Source organism: Sebastes umbrosus, chromosome 7, assembly GCF_015220745.1.
Source record: "Sebastes umbrosus isolate fSebUmb1 chromosome 7, fSebUmb1.pri, whole genome shotgun sequence".
NCBI lineage: Eukaryota > Metazoa > Chordata > Actinopteri > Perciformes > Sebastidae > Sebastes > Sebastes umbrosus.
Genome location: NC_051275.1, coordinates 29,131,324 through 29,153,951, shown reverse-complemented (window position 1 = coordinate 29,153,951; position 22,628 = coordinate 29,131,324). Strand labels below are relative to the sequence as shown.

General features: G+C 40.5%; 1 protein-coding gene across 1 annotated transcript; it reads right to left on the bottom strand.

Annotated features, from left to right (window-relative positions):
• Positions 1–131: 131 nt before the first annotated feature.
• fbxo46 (F-box protein 46) lies at positions 132–15,449 on the bottom strand. Its single transcript, XM_037776110.1, has 3 exons — positions 14,994–15,449; positions 4,745–5,377; positions 132–4,449 (listed from the first exon to the last, which is right to left on the bottom strand). Exons 2-3 carry the CDS (start codon positions 5,228–5,230, stop codon positions 2,632–2,634), a joined length of 2,304 nt encoding a protein of 767 aa, XP_037632038.1. The 5' UTR covers positions 5,231–5,377; positions 14,994–15,449; the 3' UTR covers positions 132–2,631.
• Positions 15,450–22,628: the final 7,179 nt, after the last annotated feature.

The window sequence follows — 22,628 nt, the reverse complement described above, 5'->3', positions numbered from 1 at the left end:
ACATTATCTCTTACATATTTAAGGCCTATTGGGAATTGGGTCGCGCTGATTTGTCATTTTTAAAAGTGGGGCCCCAGAAAAAACGTTAAGGAAGCACTGACCTATCAGACACCACACGAACCAGGTAGCGATTCAGATTTCCAGTTTTAATCATCACTTCTGTTTTTATTTAAGCAGATATTTCCCATTAGCATTGTACATGTCTGGAACCTACAGAGTTCTCCCATGAATACCCAACCATCTTCCCACCTCCATGCAGAGTTTCAGCATCATTCATCACATCAATGTCCAGTCTGTCAGCTTGCAGGAGTAGAAGGGGGAGTTCAACAGCGAGGGAGAGAGCGGGGGAGGAGGAGAGAGAGAGAGAGAGACAGAGAAAGAGGGTTTTTCCAAGAATGAAGAGTCAGAGCCGTCACCAGGCACTGTTCATCTTACACTCCCACACTAAGAGTCATGGGTGGATCCAGTGGAGCTGGATGGAGTCCATCTAAAATGTAGCCGCCTACAGGGTCCTGTGCAACTCCCAATACTCTTGATCATCTGTGAGGTATCTGACGCCTCAATCTCCTGCAGGGTGGGTGGTAAGAGGTAAGGGGGTTTTAAGGCTGGAAGCTGGTGTAGAGAGTTTCTGCGGTCTGTGGTAGTTTGTTTCACCCGCTTCGAAGCATGAATGACGGCTTTGGCAAAACGCTGCCCTCTGCCGAATCGGAGGACGGAGGAGGGGGGGGAGGAAAGGAAGAGAGCTGGGAGGGTTAAAACAAAGATTTTAAAAATACATCTTTGCAGGTGGAGTAGGGCGACAGACTGATACAGGGAGAACACAGTCCTCAAGAATAAAAGCAAAATACAACAGCAAACATTCTCTTACACACACCCCAATAAAACAAAAAAACAAAGCAAGTCAATCAAACCATACAAAGTGACATCAGGCCTTTCCAAAGTGACATCAAGTTTCTCTTTTTAATCCCGTTCTGGTCTTAAATCAATAAAGTCCATCTCCCATAATTCTCTGTAAACCAGAAAGTACTCCTCTTTATGGCTGGTCAGCAAGGTTAGGGTCCACTCTGAAACAATGACGCAGACAGGTCTCTTAGTATGGAGAGACCGTGCCCATCATTAACCAATGATATGGCTATTTCAGAACGTCAGTGACACAGGCAATGATTTCAGCAGCATTATCAGGGGACTAATCAACATAGTACAACGTTACAGCACATTCAGAGAGATAGAAACGCATGGCGCCGGACAGGTACAAATGGCATCTTGTACAACGGAAAATCAAGTTTGCTTTATACAATCACATTTCTATAGTGACGCTGGACATTCCACCACTGAAAAAACATCTCAGCTCATTCCTTGAAGCACCATTGTACAGCTATAATATGGAGGTTTGTGATACGACACAGAACAAGTATTGGGAACAGTAAGCAGGCTCTAGGGCAATACATTTCTATGCGTCACTTTATGAATGCTAATCTCAATCAAATACACTGCAAAAGTTTTCACATGAATTACCTAACAGCCGTGTGTGGAGTTAGACAGAAACCCGAATGAGTACGAGGCAGAAAGAGGGCTGACCGACAGCAGCAGGAGGGGACCCCAACCCTGGTATGCAAACTTTTATAAAGGTGCCACTCTGGAGCACAGTGGGGGGGAGAAAGAGAGGGATTCTGGAGGGCTTGGAAAACAAAAAGGCAAGGAGAGTGACACACCTCTCTTCCTTCTTTACCTCTCAACTTCCCTCCACTGAGGGTACGAGAAAGGAGTGCTGGAGCAAAGAAAAACAAACAGTCCTGGAGTGCTGATTCCTCCTTGGCCCCATTCAGACCTGGTATTAACATGCGTACTCAGTGATCGGAGCACAAGTGGACAGCTCTAAGTACAAGTGTGAATAATGCACTCAAGAGGCATTGAGATCTGATCTTTCAGACCGCATACAGAGGTGGTCTGGACCACATATGAATACACTCTTGTGGCGAGCGCTTGTCTGCCTGGCAGCTTGGAAACGGCTTCTGTGCTCTACTGTATTCTGTCGGTACAACTGTATTTTATTAAAATATATCTTATCTACAGACCATCAGACTTGGCATGTGAAGTGCATTGTTATCATACTGTCTGAGATGTGTTGATATTTTTGTTCCGGTGCTTTGCACAGAGCTGACACCTGCCCGTCCACCCGCTCTCATCCCTGGCTCTCTGAAGCTCTGAACACCGTTGTTGTCATTCAAAGGCAGCGGTGCCGGCAGCGGGGAAATCCCCGGGGACCGCCAGTACAATAACCTTATATTTTCATGTTAATAAAATGTACCCGAATTTACGAACATGTAGGATATTACCACTGACATTCCTGTAATATTACGTCACAACGTCTGCTGTATTAGCCGTGTGTTTATACGTGTTTATTTGCATATAGAGTGGGGAAGTGAGATTGGGTCACAAGTTGTCACCGGAGACGCATTCTAATGTGAACAAACGTACTCAGAGCTGTCCACTTGTGTTTGGATCACTCAGGACACATGTTACTGCCAGGTCTGAACAGGGTCCTTGTGTTCGTCCTCTGAACAGAGACGAGAGGGAGCAAGAAGGAGGTGAGCAGGAGGAGATGAGTGTGTGAGGTGTACTCTTCCCTCTCTACCTGGCCTCCTCCCTCCTGTCCTCCCTCTTGGCGCGAATGGGCTGCGAGCCATCAGCAGGCTGCTGGACCCAGTTGTTATCGTGAAGCCCAACGCGGCAGCCCGGCGTGTCCTTGTCTGTACGCCGGCAGCACATCCAGTAGGAGCGTCCATAAGGCAGGTCGTGGTGGTAAGGTTTGGGGTGCCAACGGCACAGGGAAACGTCCCCGCGCTCGTATTGCCGCTTACACTGCTTGCAGGGGTCGTCCCTGTAGAGAGGGTCTTGATTCCAGCGTGAATCTACAGCCCGCACCCCGTAAGTCTCAATCAACACCTTAAAGTAGTGGCAGGTGCATTTGAGGGCCGCCAGCGAGCGCGTCGGCAAGTAGCTGAAGATGTTGACCATGATGTGGTCGGGCAGCAGCAGCATGTACTGGCGCGGCTCGAGGAGGCGCTGGATCTGAAAGCGGATCTCCAGGAAGTCGTGGGACACGTGGCGGTAGAGGCGGCACAGCGAAGGGTCGGAGCAGTCCTCCCCAACGCTGGGAGAGTCTGGTCGAGTTGCCCGCTCCCCTGAACCCACCGCCACCCCTGCCCCAGGGCCGTTGTTGTTGGCACAGTCCAAAGAGCAAATTCCTGACCCGCTGCCAATGCCCGTTCCTTTTACATCCTCCTCTGGGCCCCGGGGGGGCTGGAGGAAGAAGAGTTGTCCAGGAGGGGGGTCATCTGATGAAGGGTCACTGGAGCTGCCTACACCCCCGCTACCTCCCCCCCCACTGGGCATAGCGAAGCACACCGTCTCCTCCTGCACATTCTCTGTACTGTCCTTGCCAAAAAATACACATTGATCCACAGCACCTGTCACCACCACCTCCACATGGAAGCCAGTCACTCGTTCCCTCCCCACAGCCTTCTTCTCCTCCTGGGTCGGGTCGGGGCTGCCACAGGTCGGCCTGTCCGGGTGATGGAGGTCTCCATCTGGTTTGGGGGCAGCATTTGTGGCGGCAAGCAGCAGACTACTGGGGTCTCTGGACGAGGGGCTGACTAGCTGGTAGAGGTCGCAGGTGATTTTCTCTTTGGCCCTGGCCGCTGCCTGGTTACCCCCGCCGCCACAGCTCATAAACATACAGCGGGATCTGCCAGCTGGCTCCAGCTGAGACCGTGGATCCAGATTTGACACTCGGAAAGCTATTCTAACCTCACCATGACTGTGGCTGGGGGGCGGAGGAGGCGTTACAATGCCGGACTCCCCTCCTTTCCTTCGCTCTTTTTCTCGGTCGCGATTAGAAGGAGAGTCTGTTCCAGGACCAGCGCCCAGATTGAACTGATTCTCCTGGTTCTGGGACTCAAAGTGCGCTATGGCCTGGGCCACCCTCAGTGACTCCTGCTGCTCCTCCAGCTCCTGGTCTGTCTGGATGGGAGACGACGACAGCTCCTGGGCCTCTTTGGAGGGCTGGCCATTTGAACTGTCTGACACAAATACGATAGGAGTGGGGTCCGACACCGTGCCCCGGAGTAGAGTGTGCTGGTGCGGGGTAAGGCCCTGACTGTGAGTGGTGTTTGGGGACTCATCTTGATGTTGATTCCCATGAACAGCCACGATCCCCTGGAGGGCCATGGCAGTCCTCTGCTCAACCAAAGCGACCATCTCTGCCACAGACAGCAGGTCCGTCTCGTTCACTCCTCCTAGAGGAGGCTCATCAGAGCTAGGAGGCGCAAGCGAGGAGTCATGGCTGAGGTTTGGCTCTGAGGCTTGGGAGCGTGTCGGAGGGTCATAGGATGAGCATCGTCTTCGTCTTTTGGCTTTACTGCAGTCAGTTGCCCAGTTACCTTTAACCTGAGGAGAAGAAGAAGAATTAATATTTTTTTTTAAATAACTAGGGCTGTCAATCGATTAAAATATTTAATCGTGATTAATCGCATGATTGTCCATAGTTAATCATGATTAATAGCACATTTTTTATCTGTTAAAAATGGACCTTAAAGGGAGATTTGTCAAGTATTTAATACTCTTATCAACATGGAAGTGGGCAAATATGCTGCTTTATACAAATGTATGAATATATTTATTAGTGGAAATCAATAACCAACACAAAACAATGACAAACAGCAGATTTTGTTTTGTTCTTTACCTTCATGGCGCTTGGTCTGGGCTGGCCTGCTCCACTGAACTGGTGTGCAACAAAGAAGGCGATCTTCTCCTTGGTGTTGCCTGGCTTAATGACATACCAGGTGTCTAACAGCACGCGGCCATCTTCCATCTGGGACCCGGCAGAGGGCGGAGAGGGAGGGGCTGAAGAGGGCGGAGGGGCCTGGCTCGGTGTCAGGGAGCTGGGGACGAGCTCAGGTTCGGGTGGAGTGTTCTCTGAACCCGCATCCTCCTCTTCTCCAGTCTCCTCCTGCACGCCCACTATCATCCCTCCATCTTCGCTTCCATCCACGGTCCTTCTGGCACCTGGAGAGGGCTCAGCCTTGCAGAGGGAGGGGGACCCCGTCCCGCCACCGCCTCCGCCTCCACCACTGCCCCCCGAGCCTGGGCTCCTGGCTTTGTTCTGTGAGTAGGTGCCAAAGGGGCGGGGGCACCACAGGCGGATGTGGGAGAAGGTGTCTCGATCCATCAGGATGCGGACCACCGGGGCATATCGGCATCTATGCTGGCCAGCAAGCACCCAGAGCCAGAGCTCTCATTGTCGGCTCCCTCTCCCAGTGCCAACCTAATGGGCACTGTCTGTCACCAAGGTCACCGGCAACACTGGGCATACAACCTGCATCAACAGGGAAGAGATCAGAGGTATGGGCGGGGAGGGAGGGATGAAAGAAAAGAGAGGACAATGGCACAGTGAAAATAGAGTTTGTATCTTTGGAGCAACAGTGCATGTAATCAATGACCAATTGAGGCTGTATTGAGTAGTTGCCTCGAGGTACAATCAGAGAGGGTGTCAGCATTGTACACCAGCAGCCCAGCCACTAGACTGGACAGAACAGAAGAACCATCCTCATACTGTACTACTAACTGAACTAATCACAACTGGCCTGCCTCCTACTTTGGCCAAACTCAATTAGCGATTACATTTGCTAAAGCGTGCTACGATCATCTCCCCGCGTTGGAGCCTCTAAAATCAAATTAAAGGGATTCCATTTCAGGTTTGGTGTCTGCGGCCTGCAGATGAAAGGGAGGAAAGATGGAGCACAAAAGCTCCAAATGGACTCCCTCTCTCCCTATGCTCCTCTCCTGCATCTCCGTGCTTCAAAGAGGACTTGCTTAATAGGAGGCAACACAGGGAGGAGCATGCAGGCATATGCTGGACCTATTTTTAGCCAACAGCAGGAGGGGGTGGGTAGTAGTGAAACTGCTGTAGCTGTCCTGCCTGTCCTTACCCTGCCAAGGAGCCTATGCTACAGGCTGGGGGGGGGAAAGGCTTTAGTCCAACCAGCGTGCTTGTGCAGCTATGCCAGCTGCAGGCGCTGCCAGGAACGTGCCGGCGTACTTAAGGAGAGGAACAAGTGGCAGTGGAGCTGCGTGTTTGGCCTCCTCTCTGCATCCCAGAACAGCTTGAACCTACAGTATGCCTCATCTGTCAGTCCTGAGCGGCCTCCTTTAACGTTACCCTTTACATGTTAGCCTACATGTTTAAAAGCATAGGTTTAAACTGGACAGGACGTTTTTTTTTCATATCAACTTTCAAATTCAACAACTCTTAAAAGGACCAGTGTGTAACTATTAGGGGGATCTATTGGCAGAAATAGAATATAATATTAATAAGTATGTTTTCTCCAGTGTATAATCACCTGATAATAAGAATTGTTGTGTTTTGTTATCAAGCTGTTAATATCTACATGCAGAGTGGGTCCTCTTCACGGAGCCTCTCGCCATGTTTCTACAGTAGCCCAGGACGGACAAATTAAATTCTGCTAACTTTTCCTGCTTGGGCTGGAGTCGATAACTTTACTCGCTCCCATCGCCGCTGCTCTCTCTCTCTCTCTCTGTCTCGCTTGCTTCACCACTCACTTACAAAGTACACTTTGGCTTTGCTCCAAATGACCTACACTACTCTTATAACAGCTGGCTCTAGGGAGGGTCATTCGCGCTTGCACGTCAGCCATTGTAGCTCTAAAACATGCCTGACACGCGGGAGAGGCTTCAGTTGCTTGCAGTCTCCTCACCTCACTGCTAGATACCACCAGATCCTACACACTGCTCCTTTAACTGTATTATACTGTAGTTAATGGTCCAAAAAGACACAACTGACTATACTAATACTAAAATAGCATAATATGAATGATGAGATAATTGAAATACCCTCCCTCACCAGTTAATATACAACATCCTGATTGATTATACCAAGTACAACCACATACATGCATACACCACCAGGATTGACTAGTCACTCAGTTCAATATAAATGATGTTCAATTCTCCCGGTGGCATTATACAGTTTCGTGACAAGCATCCAGAGGAAACAGATCATGTGATAAAGGTTAGATTAGTATTGATTTGAATTTATTTAATCCTATATTGACCAAACTAGGCCAAATAGTATCGACGCACAACAAAAAGAATGCATCACGGTTCAACCTATCCTTTACTTTCACTATAAATGACAACAAACTATTCAGCCCCATCTGTCTTTCTGTTGTGTCACTCTTCACCTCTTACAGGTTCAGACATGCAGTCAGCTCCAGTGAGAATCTCATAAAACAAGCATCTCCTTGTCTGGTACATCTTAAGGTGTGGCAGCCACTTGACAAAAGTTGTCTGCATTGTTGGCAGGTAACCAAATATTAGGATTGGCTCAGCTTGATGTATACTATGTACAACAAAATAGAAATAGCCTAAGGCTACATCCACACTAATGTTTTCTCTTTAAAATTAATAACTTGTGCTACGTTCATGCGTAGTGTCCACACTACTGCTGACCCTGTTTTAGCTTAAAAAACCTGTGGTTTTAGTCTGGACAGTCAGAAACAGAGACCTTCAAAAACGATGACACAGACATCTACGTTTGCTTCTTGACTGGATCTTATCAGTCATGACATGTCCTTCCCTGATTCATCACTCCCCATCACGTGAACCTTTTTCCAGAAGAAAACAAACGACATCTGTTGTGTTTTCCACCGTGTTGAACGCCTTATACTCGTGTGTTACTTGCAGTAACAGCTCCACCTCGTCGTCGGTCCAAGCAAAGAAATCTGGTCTTACTTTTCACCATTGCCGTTCTTCCTTTGTAGTATTTTCTGCAACTGAACAACCGACCACCCTGCTTCTGGTTTACACCGGCACGCGCATGCCCAGTGTACGTGAATGGTCATGTGATATGCGTTTTCAGGTGTGGCAATATGGACCGAGATTAATTCTGAAACAGCCCTAAAATGCTCGTCTGGACGGAGATCATGTTCATTTTAAAACGAAAACGTATTAGTGTGGATGTAGCCTAAAATAAATACTTGTACCGTTACAAACATTCCCAGGTGGAGTAATGCCACAGGGTGTGTTTTAGTGGACAATAAAAGCTGATATTGCAGCACTCGAAAATCCCTACAGTCAGTTCTCTTCAGACAATCTTGTTGCGTAACACAAATTTAAGAGCTTAAAGGTTGATATATATTTGTTTAAGACTCTTTTGACGACACAGTAGCCTGCTCTCCGTTTTAGCCGCCCGACTCCTTCAATCCACGGGCTTTAATACAGGTCATTGTTGTGCTTCACACTGACTGGGTGGTGCTTTGTACATTTGGACTAATGGAAAGGCTCAGAGAGGTGCAAAAAGCAAACACCGCCCACACAGTGTGGTGAACCAATTCAAATGCTTCCTCTATAATCACACAGCAACAACTCGGCTAAGAGCAGGCAGATTATACTGTTGTGGGAAAAAAACGCCGTTTTTTTTTACTGCCCTTTCCCTCCATGTCCCCTTGACTCTCTCTCTCTCTCTCTCTCTCTCTCTCTCTTTAACCACTTTTATTCTCTACCTCCTTTCCATCCTCTCCTCTCTTCCCCTCCCTCTCACTGCATCATGCTATCCATCGCTCATAACAGATTGGATGGTATTATAAGAGGGGCCAGAAGAGAGATGCTCTGCCCACTGCAGTGCTTCAGCACAAAGTCACACACTGAACACCAGCAGCCACCATAACAAACTACAGACATGAATTATTAGCTCGTATTTTCCTGTAAGTTTAGGATGTCCTCACACTAGAGCAGCTACATCTGAAAACGATGTTTACATCTAAATATGACTTGTGTATTCTATAGTGAAACTCAAAAAAATGTGAATAAAACCTTCCTCCTCCTCTGTGGGTTAGCAAGCAACAAACTGTGCAGTGCAGCCAACATTTGGCAAGCAGTAGGACACCGACAGCCAGGCTACTCAGCAGGTTAAAACTCTCAGTCTGTCAACTCCTGCTCTCTATGATCATTTGTGTTTCAATACAGCCTAACACACTATTTAACTGTTGTCATTGCATCATTTTTTGTTTCTGTTGTCAGATGATTGTGATTCAAAACACCATGATAACCTCCATAATAACCAAGGTGAACAGCAAAGTCATTGAGACCATTAAATCACTGTTTAACGCTTGAGACGTCATCTGACAACATAAACACATATAAAGATCAATGGCAACACTTCTATCTAGAGCTGCAACGATTAATCGATTCGTTTTCAACCATTAAATTAATTACCAGCTATTTTAATTTTAATGTATTTGCACAATAAACACATCGCGAGGGATTTCTTGAGGAAGTTGAAAGAAAGTATTCGTAGAAAACTGCACTTTAAAATGTAGCTATCATTCTTTTTTTATTGGTGCCCTTTGTGTTCAGTTCAATGTTGAATTTGTTCAATAAAAGACATTAATTAATGATTATATCCCTCAAGCAATTTGTGCATTTTAGCAGAATACTGAAAGCAGCAGAAAGACAGAACTGAGTGCACTTTAATATCTGTTTATTTATCGCAAATATTATCGTTATCGCAATATTCAACAAAGTAATCGCATAGTTTCTTCATATCGTGCAGCCCTTATTTTAAGTAGTAATTTTTTTAAGACAAAAAAGTCAATTCTGATGCAGCTTGTTAAATGTGAATATTTTCTGGTTTCTTTACTTCTCCATGACAGTAAACTGAATATCTTTGAGTTGTGGACAAAACAAGACATATGAGGACGTCATCTTGGGCTTTTATAGACCAAACAACTAATCGATTAATCGAGAAAATAATCGACAGATTAATTGACAATGAAAATAATCGTTAGAAGTAGCCCTTCTTCTATCGTGTGATCAGCGTAACTGGTAACTAACATGAACGATCACAGAGATTCGATGACAACATCTTGAAATGACTGCTTCATTGACAGCACCATAGCTTTTCTGTGCAGGGATGTATCGTCGTTTTGCTATCACACTGCTCTTCAAAATACGCTTCAAGTCAATACAAACCATGCCAATGATTAATCCTAGATCAGACAGCTGCTGTAAATGAGAAACTTGCTGGTCAAAAAAAAAAACAGGAAAACTGAATAGATACTAAGAAATTAAAATGCCTTTAAAGGGTGTCTTTGTGAAAGTATGTCCCATCCGGTATCTCACATCCAGGTACAGTTAGATTCAGTTTTCAGTACTCCATATTACTCCCCCAACAGTCGGTTTAAGTTAGTACTGAGCTACTTTTTTTCCTCTTAATTTGAAAGAGTTCTTGCAAATGAAGGCTTGGGTTTGGTTTTAAGCTTTCTGCATCAACCTAATCCTTCAAATCCCATCCAAGCACGGTGGCAGCCAGCGACACACCACAGCAACACTACAGAGCCGGGGAGTCGGGGAGTAAACTGCATCGTTAGGTACCCAAGCTGTCTGACAAATGAACTGCCACAAGAGAAAGATGATTTTTCTGTATGTATTACTTAACACTTAACCATTCCCACACATACAGAACTATGCGGCTCTAAATGTAGGCATCAGTTAGGACATGTAGATCACACTAGCTACTGTACCACGGTATGCACGCATGGTGCTTCTAAGCTTTTATGCTGAAAAGGTCAAATCATACAGATTTTTCTGTCTGTTAACCAGACACAGCAGTTCTGCTATTGACCTGCATACATGTACATTATGTCAATAATACAGAAGAGTACATCATTCCTCCTCTGTAGGGAAGATTACGTCTTTCTAACATTGTGAAAAAGGTCTAGATACACAAATTACTCACTATTCTGTCAGTGAAATGCTTGTGGAAAACAGCTGCAGACAAAAGTGTGGAAATCCACACAATACTCACTACACAGCTACACAAATCACATACAATAATGTTAACAAGGTACTGACCTGTTCACAAATTAATATCCTGCTGTTTGCATAGTAGTGCTGCACGATATGAGGAAACTATGCGATTACTTTGTTGAATATCGCGATAACGATATTATTTGCAATAAATAAACAGATATTAAAGTGCACTCAGTTCTGTCTTTATGCTGCTTTCAGTATTCTGCTAAAATACAACAAATTGCTTGTTGAAAATAAAAATAAATTAAAGGATATCATTAATTAATGTCTTTTGTTAAACAAATTGAACTGAACACAAAAGGCACCAATAAAACAAGAATGGTAGTTACATTTTAAAGTGCTGTTTTCTACTAATACTTTCCTCAAGAAATCCCTTAGTGCAATATTGCAGTCTTTAGCAATGTGTTTATCGCGCAAATTGACATTGCGATGACGAAAAAAAAAACCCAATATATTGTGCAGCCCTATTGCATAGTGAGAGATTGACAGGTTTGTCCTATTACATTAAAACTCAATTTCTGGTGGACTGGGTGATTTCCCTACACAAATCAAGAGCGGTTTGGCATGCACTCTCACCAGGATGATGGTTTCACTATGGTAGAGAACACAGTGTACCACATCCCTAATAAATGCTAATTTAAGATTTAACAAGTAACAAAAGGAGCACCAATTTCAAAGCTTGTGACTTGTTGTTTTCCCTTTAACCTATCAGCTCACCAACTCCTGCAGAAAAGTCAGCCTGATAACATAACACAACACTATGTCACTCATACTCAGCCCCCTCATACTATGCTCCAGCTCTCCTGCACTCCCTTTTCACAGCATTTCAACCACACGGCCAAAAGCTGACGAATGATAACACAGACGCATGCCAAAAAGTCTTAGCTCAATCTCCCTCTCTGCATGTGAAGACAATGCAACAGCAGCAGACGCCAGCAGGCCGGCTTTGCTGCAAACTGTCAACAGAACAATAGAGCGGAGTGCATCGGTCCAGTCTGCTGGGGGACATTATTACATTGAGGGGGGTGGGGGACACCTAGGAAGAGTGTCTGTCTGCATGATTGTCCTGCAACATGGTCACAAGTTAGACTTTGATGCAAGCTTTGATACCCCAATCACAACTGTGTCAACACAGGGTATTATCCTATTTGAACATCTGATAGGCGCAGCATTGTCTAACAATATCACAGACAGTCAGTACTCTATGTGGAAGTACGAACAAAACTGATTATTTTAATTTTACAGCAATGACAACATGAGATCTTATGCTGCTGTCCCAAAGACAGATTCATTTATCTTATCCATTTGGACATATCTCCTTACAGAAACTATCCTTAAGTTGTGCCAATGCGTCAATGAGTTTATTAGCATATTATGCTTGATCAAAACACTCAATATTATGATATGCATTTGTAGTCCTTACTGTGATCAACATGTCCTAAATTGAAAAAGAAAGGCCTGCAGGTTACTTGACGATTACTTGTCCTGGTTCTGCTTTAGATAACCTTATAACCCAACAAAACTGATTATTTTAATTTCATAGCAATAACAACAGGAGATCTTATGCTGCTGTCCCAAAAACAGATTCACTCAAGACTTGTTTATCTTATCCATTTTGACATATCTCCCCACAGAAACTAACCATTAAGTTGTGCCAATGCGTCAATGAGTTTATTTGCATATTATGCATTATCAAAACACTCAATATTATGATATGCATCACTGAAGATGTAGTCCTTAGTGTGATTAAAATGTCCTAAATCAGAAAAAAGAAAGGCCTGCAGGTTACTTGATCATTACTTTTCCTGGTTCTGCTTTAGATAACCTTATAACCCTACAAAACTTGGCTGAAATTAATGCAGTTTATCCAGTGACAACCAACAAGTGTAATGTCACAAACACAAACAACAATAACAGCAACAATACTCATCCGATTGTTTATTTTAATTTTATAGCAATGACAACATGAGATCTTATGCTGCTGTCCCAAAGACAGATTCACTTATCTTATCCATTTGGACATATCTCCTTACAGAAACTAACCTTAAAGTTGTGCCAATGCGTCAATGAGTTTATTTGCATATTATGCATGATCAAAAACACTCAATATTATGATATGAGTCACTAAACATGTAGATTAAAATGTCCTAAATCGAAAAAGAAAGGCCTGCAGGTTACTTGATCATTACTTTTCCTGGTTCTGCTTTAGATAACCTTATAACCTTACAAAACTGGGCTGAAATTAATCCAGTTTATCCAGTGACAACCAACAAGTGTAATGTAACAAACACCAACAACAATACTCATCTGATTGTTTATTTTAATTGTATAGCAATGACAACATGAGATCTTATGCTGCTGTCCCAAAAACAGATTCACTCTAGACCTGTTTATCTTATCCATTTGAATATATCTCCTCACAGAAACTAACCATTAAGTTGTGCCAATGTGTCAGTGAGTTTATATGCATAATATGCATGATGAAAAACACTCAATATGTCACTAAACATGTAGATTAAAATGTCCTAAATCGAAAAAGAAAGGCCTGCAGGTTACTTGATCATTACTTTTCCTGGTTCTGCTTTAGATAACCTTATAACCCTACAAAACTGGCTGAAATGAATGCAGTGACAACCAACAAGTGTAATGTCACAAACACCAAACACAATACTCATCTGATTGTTTATTTTAATTTTATAGCAATGATAACATGAGATCTTATGCTGCTGTCCCAAAAACAGATTTACCCAAGACTTGTTTATCTTATCCATTTGGACATATCTCCTCACAGAAACTAACCATTAAGTTGTGCCAATGCGTCAATGAGTTTATATGCATATTATGCATGATGAAAAACACTCAATATTATGATATGAGTCACTAAACATGTAGATTAAAATGTCCTAAATAGGAAAAGAAAGGCCTGCAGGTTACTTGATCATTACTTTTCCTGGTTCTGCTTTAGATAACCTTATAACCCTACAAAACTTGGCTGAAATTAATCCAGTTTATCCAGTGACAACCAACAAGTGTAATGTCACAAACACAAACAACAATACTCATCTGATTGTTTATTTTAATTTTATAGCAATGATAACATGAGATCTTATGCTGCTGTCCCAAAAACAGATTTACCCAAGACTTGTTTATCTTATCCATTTGGACATATCTCCTCACAGAAACTAACCATTAAGTTGTGCCAATGCGTCAATGAGTTTATATGCATATTATGCATGATGAAAAACACTCAATATGTCACTAAACATGTAGATTAAAATGTCCTAAAAGGAAAAAGAAAGGCCTGCAGGTTACTTGATCATTACTTTTCCTGGTTCTGCTTTAGATAACCTTATAACCCTACAAAACTGGCTGAAATGAATGCAGTGACAACCAACAAGTGTAATGTCACAAACACCAAACACAATACTCATCTGATTGTTTATTTTAATTTTATAGCAATGACAACATGAGATCTTATGCTGCTGTACCAAAAACAGATTTACTCTAGACCTGTTTATCTTATCCATTTGGACATATCTCCTCACAGAAACTAACCATTAAGTTGTGCCAATGCGTCAATGAGTTTATATGCATATTATGCATGATGAAAAACACTCAATATGTCACTAAACATGTAGACTAAAATGTCCTAAAAGGAAAAAGAAAGGCCTGCAGGTTACTTGATCATTACTTTTCCTGGTTCTGCTTTAGATAACCTTATAACCCTACAAAACTGACTGAAATTAATGCAGTGACAACCAACAAGTGTTGTGCATCAAACTCCAAAACCATAACAACAACAATACTCACCTCAATATTCATTTTAATAACAGTAAATCACCTTTAAAACGTCTTCTAGCTTCTTACCCAACTAGCAAACAGTTAGCTAGCTTGGTACAATGTTTAAGTAATATCCAGTTTATTAATATTTAACATCAACTACACCCGAATCAACTAGTAACTTTAATAGTTTATTAACTATGTATTGTGCACAGTAAATATCAGTTAGCTAGCAAGCTAACTGGATAGCACAACTTACCTGCATAACAACATGACAGCTAGCAGGCTAACAGGACTGAAAGGTTATTTAGTGTCTTACTCACCTTTCGCAGCAAAGACAACCTTCTTCACCAGCAAACAAGTCGATGACAAGTGTTTTCCTGGTTGTATTCTCCTCTAACAGAACCAGTTTGTCTGGTGAAATGCAGGTGACACGAGTTAACTATCCGTGTCCACGTCGCTAGCAGCTAACGCTAGCAACTAGCAGCTAACGTCGACATCAGCCAGCAGCTCGTCTCTGTGATCGACCTCCTGGTTCTGCTGGTTCTGCTGCTACAGAGGCTTTGTGTGGCTGTCAGCTCTCTGGACAGAGTCTAGCGGACTCTACGCCTTGTTAGGACTCTCCCCACTATCTATTTAGAAGTGACACTAGAAGCTTTCACGGTATGTGTTCTCGGGGATACCAAAATAATCAGTGTCAGAGCGGCAGAGAGAGAGAAGAGGAGAGGAGAGGAGAGAAGAGGAGAGGAGAGGAGAGGAGAGGAAGGCCATCTTGTTGACAAGCAGCTGCATAAGAACCGCAGCCAATAGCGAGGCAGAGACGGTGGTATGCCCAAATATGGAGTCTGCTCAGCACCCTCCCTCTGCTGCCCTACTGCTACACACACACACACACACACACACACACACACACGCACACACATACACATACACATACACACACACACACACACAAACACAAACACACACACAGACACACACACACACACAGACACACACACACACACACACACACACACGCACACACACACACACACTCACACACATACACACAGACACGCATACACGCACACACTCACACACATACACACACACACACAGACACACACACACACACACTACACTGTAACATCACAGCATCAGGAGGTCACTGTGTCAGACAGGTGGGAAAATCCATATACACCTGTAAGGGACATTTATAGCCACTCGTAGTACTCTAATAGTATGCACAACATGTTCACTGAGTGTCTTCATACACTAGGCCAGGGGTCAGCAACCTTTACTATTAAATGAGCCAGTATAAGCAAAACAAATCTGTCTGGAGCCGCAAACTATTGAGCATTGTGATGAAGGTAACACAGTTTATAGTCTAAGTATATAGCATATAAGTCTAATGCAGTGAGGGCCCAAGTGCAAATGTACTACGGAGTATTAGGGCCACATTGAGGGAGAAAAGTTGTAATATTACGAGAAAAAAGTCATACATTTACGGGAAAAAAAAGTCGCAATATAACAAGAATAAAGTCATAACTTTACGAGAAAAAAGTTGTAATATAACAAGAACAAAGTCATAACTTGACGAGAAAAAAAGTCGTAATATCATGAGAATAAAGTCTTAACTTTGCAATGAAAAAGTCAATATTACAAAATAAAGTCATAACTTTATGAGAAAAAAGTTGTAATATAATGACAATAAAATCATGATATTACGAGAAAAAAAGTTGGAATATTATGAGAATAAAGTTATAACTTTACGAAAAAAAGTCGTAATATAACGACAATAAAGTCATAACTTTACGAGAAACAAAGTTGTAATATAACGACAATAAAGTCCTAACTTTATGAGAAAAAAAGTCGTAATATAACGACAATAAAGTCATAACCTTACGAGAAAAAAAGTCATAATATTAGGAGAATAAAGTCATAACTTTACGAGAAAAAAAGTTGTAATATAACGACAATAAAGTCATACCCTTACGAGAAAAAAAGTCGTAATATTACGACAATAAAGTCATAACTTTCCGAGAAAAAATTCGTAACATAACGACAATAAAGTCATAACCTTACGAGAAAAAAAGTCGTAATATTATGACTTTATTCTCATAATATTACGACTTTTTTTCTCGTAAACCTATGACTTTATTCTCGAAATATTATGACTTTATTCTTGAAATCTCAGATCCCCAGGTTGGGAACCTATAGGCCTATTTATGTCTTAATATTCTTTCATCAACAACATATTTTTGGCCAGATGATATAAACATAAATGTCATCATGTACCCTAATTTGTCTATCACTATGTGGGCTTCCTGTTGTTATGTGGCATCTTAATATTTCTTGTTCTGTACATCTAACAATGTTGTGCCAATTTTATATTCTTATTTCAGTTCTTTTGTATTATTAGTCTGGAATGTTGACAAGCACAAGATGTAGAGAACATAAATAATAATAATAATTTCCAAATAATATGTATAATAATATTATATTTCCATTTTTAATAAATAATAAAATAATATTTATATATATATATATAGTATATATATACACCTAGAGGAGCAGAAAGAAAAATTAAATATAAAAAATATGAACGAGGTCACATTTAGCCGTACACAATGTCAAGACAATTTTTAAAAAAGAAAAGAAAAGTACAATATACAATCATAATGACTTGATAGTGACTCATGGACCGTTAAAACATTTGGAGTGGCATTGGAGAAAAACAGAGCATCCAAACTATTCCTTATCCAGGCCCTGTCATAAATACAGAGTGACAAAAAACTGATAGTGATAAATATAGAAATAGTGAAAGTAATTGGTATAGAAAGACTCTTATTTCAGTTCTATATCAAAAAATTCTACACAGTGATATATTTGCCAACAAGGATCATTAAAGTTTATCTCATCTTCCAAAACCTGTAGGTGCCCATGTGTGTTAGAAATGAAAGACAAAATAATCCTAGTATCTTTACACTACTAGTACACATTAAAATGTATCTTTAGATGGGTAGTGGTGGAGAAATACAATATGTGAGTAAAGCAAAAGCTCAGAGCAGCTCCTTCTCAGTCCAGCAGATGGCCAGACACTACTGTACTACATCTGGGCTTTTCCATTGGCATTGTGTGTGCATGTGTCCGTCTGTCTGTAAACAGTATTTCTCTGGTGTACTGCAGACCGTACTGATACAGAAGGTACCATCAGTGTCTACTTTTTACCATAGTCAGATGTATTTAATCTGTAGTATTACTCTCTGATAGATAGAGATGATCATGCAAATCATCTGTAAAACAGACTCATAATAGTAAAGGAGTTCTGTGGTCAGTGATGTAACAAGGAGATGGCTAAGCTATTATAGATAATCATGGGGGAAAAAAACTAAAAAATCTGTTCTGATTTCCATTCTGTAACATACAGCATCAGGGCAATAATTCAATATTATCATTTATCAATTTTCAGTGAAATCATAATGTGATTATATGATATGTTATTATTCCAGAAATGTCTGTTCCAAATTAATTACACCAAGCAAGTTGTAATGAAAACATAATTTGTTATGTTATGTTAAGTTTTTTTTTTATAGATATATACAGAAATCAAATTTGGTATCAAATAACTAACTTTCCTGACTTTTCTTCTAAAATAGGGATGATAAATGAAGATATTCTGGGATTTCACAATTGATTATTATCTATTATTTACAGTAGGCGTACATTACTGACAACAACTTTTGTTACATTATCATTGTGCATTGATAGGTTTTGTTTAACAGAAAAAATTTAAATAAAAAAATGTGATTTATAATAATTATTATTATAACTATTAATATTATTTTTTATTTGTATTTGTATTTGTTTTGTTTTTGTTTTTTTAGCAAGTTACATGTTTTTCTTCTGCATAGCATTTCTGATTGGAGCCAATGACGGCCGCACCATTTAACTCAGTGTCATGCATATATTTAATTAAATTATATGTATTATGGTCAAGCAGAGAGTGGCCTGTGAGGAACATGTAGACAATAGAACAAACATTTTGTAGCTGAAATGTGTAGTTGCATACAACTGTTTAGAAAACATCTGTACAGTAACTTCACCTCTTTTTTTCAGACATTTTTTTTTAATTTATTTTTTTCGCCTTTTTCAGACATTGCTTAGACTTTTTTTCCAACATTTTTCCGACTTTTTTTTGGGACATCTTTCAGACTTTTTTTTTTTTTTTTTTTTTTTACCTTTTTCAGACATTGTTTAGACTTTGTTTTCAAACATTTTTCAGACTTTTTTTCCCGACATTTTTGCCAGACTTTTTTCAGAATTTTTTTTGGGCATTTTTCAAACTTTATTTTAGACTTTTTTTTCAGACATTTTTCAGACTTTTTTTCCCGACATTTTTGCCAGACTTTTTTTTAAAAGACATTTTTTCCAGACTTTTTTCAGACTTTCTTTTGGGAAATTTTTCAGACTTTTTTTTTTTTTTAACCTTTTTCATACATTGTTTAGACTTTGTTTTCCAACATTTTCAAACTTTTTTTTTTAGACAGTTTTTTCAAACATTTTTCTGACTTTTTTTCTGACTTTTTTTCCAGACTTTTTTCAGCCTTTTTTTGGGACATTTTTCAGACTTTTTTTTAAGGACATTCTTTCAGACTTTTATTTTTTTTTTTTTATATACCTTTTTCAGACATTGTTTAGACTTTATTTTCCAACATTTTTCAAACTTTTTTTTAGACATTTTTTTCAGACATTTTTCAGACTTTTTTTTTCAGACATTTTTCAGACTTTTTTTCAGTCTTTTTTTGCAGCCTGAAAAAGAAGTCTGAAAAAAATGTCCTAAAAAAAAAGTCTGAAAAATGTTCCAAAAGAAAGTCTGAAAAAATTCTGGAAAAAAGTCTGAAAAAAAAAAAGTCTGAAAAATGTCCCAAAAAAAATTATGAAAAAAGTCTGGTAAAAATGTCTGAAAAAGAAAGTTTGAAAAATGCTGCAAAAAAAGACTGAAAAAAAGTCTGAAAAAAAAGTTTGAAAATGTTGGAAAATAAAGTCTAAACAATATCTGAAAAAGGTAAAAAAAAAAAAAAGAAAAGTCTGAAAAATGCCCCAAAAAAAAGTCTGAAAAAAGTCTGAAAAAAGTCTGGAAAAAAGGTCTGAAAAAAAGGTCTGAAAAAAAGTTTGAAAAATGTTGGAAAAAAAAGTTTGAACAGTGTTGGAAAACAAAGTCTGAAAAAAAAGTTTGAACAATGTTGGAAAACAAAGTCTAAACAATGTCTAAAAAATGTCTGAAAAAAGTCTGGAAAAAAAGTCTGAAAAAAGTTTGAAAAATGTTGGAAAAAAAAGTTTGAACAATGTTGGAAAACAAAGTATGAAAAAAAAGTTTGAAAAATGTTGGAAAACAAAGTCTAAACAATGTCTGAAAAAGGTAAAAAAAAAAAAAAAAAAAAGTCTGAAAAATATTCCAAAAGAAAGTCTGAAAAAATTCTGGAAAAAATGTCTGAAAAAAAAGTTCTTAAAAAAAAAGTCTGAAAAATGTCTGAAAAAAATGTCTAAAAAACAATTTGAAAAATGTTGGAAAATAAAGTCTAAACAATGTCTGAAAATGGTAAAAAAAAAAAAAAAAAAAGTCTGAAAAATGTCTCAAAAAAGAAGTATGAAAAAATGTCCTTAAAAAAAAGTCTGAAAAATCCATCCATCCATCCATCCATCTTCAACCGCTTATCCGGGATCGGGTCGCGGGGGCAACAGCTCCAGCAGGGGACCCCAAACTTCCCTTTCCCGGGCCACATTAACCAGCTCTGACTGGGGGATCCCGAGGCGTTCCCAGGCCAGAGTAGAGATATAATCTCTCCACCTAGTCCTGGGTCTCCCCCGCGGTCTCCTCCCAGGTGGTCGTGCCTGGAACACCTCCCAAGGGAGGCGCCCAGGGGGCATCCGTGCTAGATGCCCAAACCACCTCAACTGGCTCCTTTCGACGCAAAGGAGCAAGGACTCTACTCCGAGTCCCTCACGGATGACTGAGCTTCTTACCCTATCTCTAAGGGAGACGCCAGCCACCCTCCTGAGGAAACCCATTTCGGCCGCTTGCACCCGCGACCTCTGAAAAGAAGTCTGAAAAATGTCCCAAAAACATTCTGAAAAAAGTCCGGCAAATATGTCGGGAAAAAAAAGACTGAAAAAAAGTCTGAAAAAAAATCTGAAAAAAAGTCTGAAAAAGAAAGTTTGAAAATGTTGGAAAATAAAGTCTAAACAATATCTGAAAAAGGTAAAAACAAAAAGAAAAGTCTGAAAAATGTCCCAAAAAAAGTCTGAAAAAAGTCTGGAAAAAATTTCTGAAAATAAATCTGAAAAAAGAAGTCTGAAAAAATGTCCGTAAAAAAAAGTTTGAAAAATGTCTGAAAAAAAGTCTGAAAAATAAAGTTTGAAAAATGTTGGAAAATAAAGTCTAAACAATGTCTGTAAAAGGTAAAAAAAAAAAAAAAGCAACAACAACAATAATACATTACATATAATACATTACAACGTCAAACACAAACTCTCACGAGAGTTGGAAGTGAATACAGTGAGGTTTCCAGAAGTGAAAATCTCATTCATATTCAATCAATTCAAACTTTATTTCAGACTCAAGATCCATATTAGAAAAAAGAAAAAAATGTTTTAAAAATGTTGGAATAAAAGTTTGAAATATGTCCGAAAAAAAAGTCTGAAAAATGTTGGAAATACTACTTTGTTAATGTTAATTAAAAAATCTAAGTACAGTAAAAAAATACTACTTAACAAAAACACTAAGGCAAATGAATAGCATTAATGCTTACCCTTCCTGTCCATGAATACTACTATGTGAATGCTAATTCCAGTGTGCCTAGAAGCACAAGGCAAAGCCTTGTGCAAAGCACACTGGTCTATTATCCTGCGGGCTTATTTTCTTATTCAGACTTCTGCCTAAACTTTGCCGCGCTACTCCTCCGGCAGTGTTGCCAACACCTGTACAAAAATTACATCAAAACGTGCGGAATGATCGGGAATCGTGTGCTATGACCTGACTAAGAGATTCGTGCAGCGGTTTTCGAGAAAATCGCGCGAAAGCGCGATTTTTTTCTCCATTGGAATGCATTGAAAATCGACGTGACGAGTGCTCTTTGGGGCCATACAGAGTCGCCATACTTTAACGTAGAAACGGGATTAAAAGTTTAAACGGGTCACGAGACTTGGGACTTTATTTGGCCAAATGGAAATTTTTTGATAGCTGGCACGGTTTTCATGAAATCGCAGTTTACGTTTTGTGAAATTTTCGGACCGTTTCAGATTTTATAATGGGTGTGTATTGCATGGGTCGTTAAGGGCTAGAGCGCGTGACATCATCGCTAGAGTGCGGGAAAGCTTTGAAATCTTTTGAAAATGTTCCAAACAAATTGCTCTGTAGCCCACAACGTCCACTCCTCATAAATAATTAATACATCAAAACGTAGGTATTTTTGTGCCGGTTGCAAACATGTAGCTATGGAATCAGTCGGACTTACACATTTAGCGACAACTGCCTGAACGTGAGAGCAACTGCAGGCTCCGCTCCCATAGGGCCCCATATTAAATTTCACAGAATTTTTTGGATCAGAGAAAAAAGTTACTACTTTTCGAAACTGCCGCCGAGGTCACACTTTTGAAACTACAGACCCAAATGTCGCACCATTTGTTCATCAGAGACTCCTAACTGGTCTCATGAACAATCTAAGCGATAGGAGTCACGGTTTCTGTCGTAGAAGCACTTTTATGACATGTACGTCTCTGGTTAACTCCTATTATAAACTGCCCCACTGCAGCAGTGGCCAATCACCACGGCAACTTCAGATTGCTGCTAGACAGCTGATTCTCATTAGCCAATCAGAGCAGGCTGACTAACACACACACACACACACACACACACACACACAAACACACACTATTTACTGTATCACGCCATTTCAGTGAGCCAGCATGCTCTA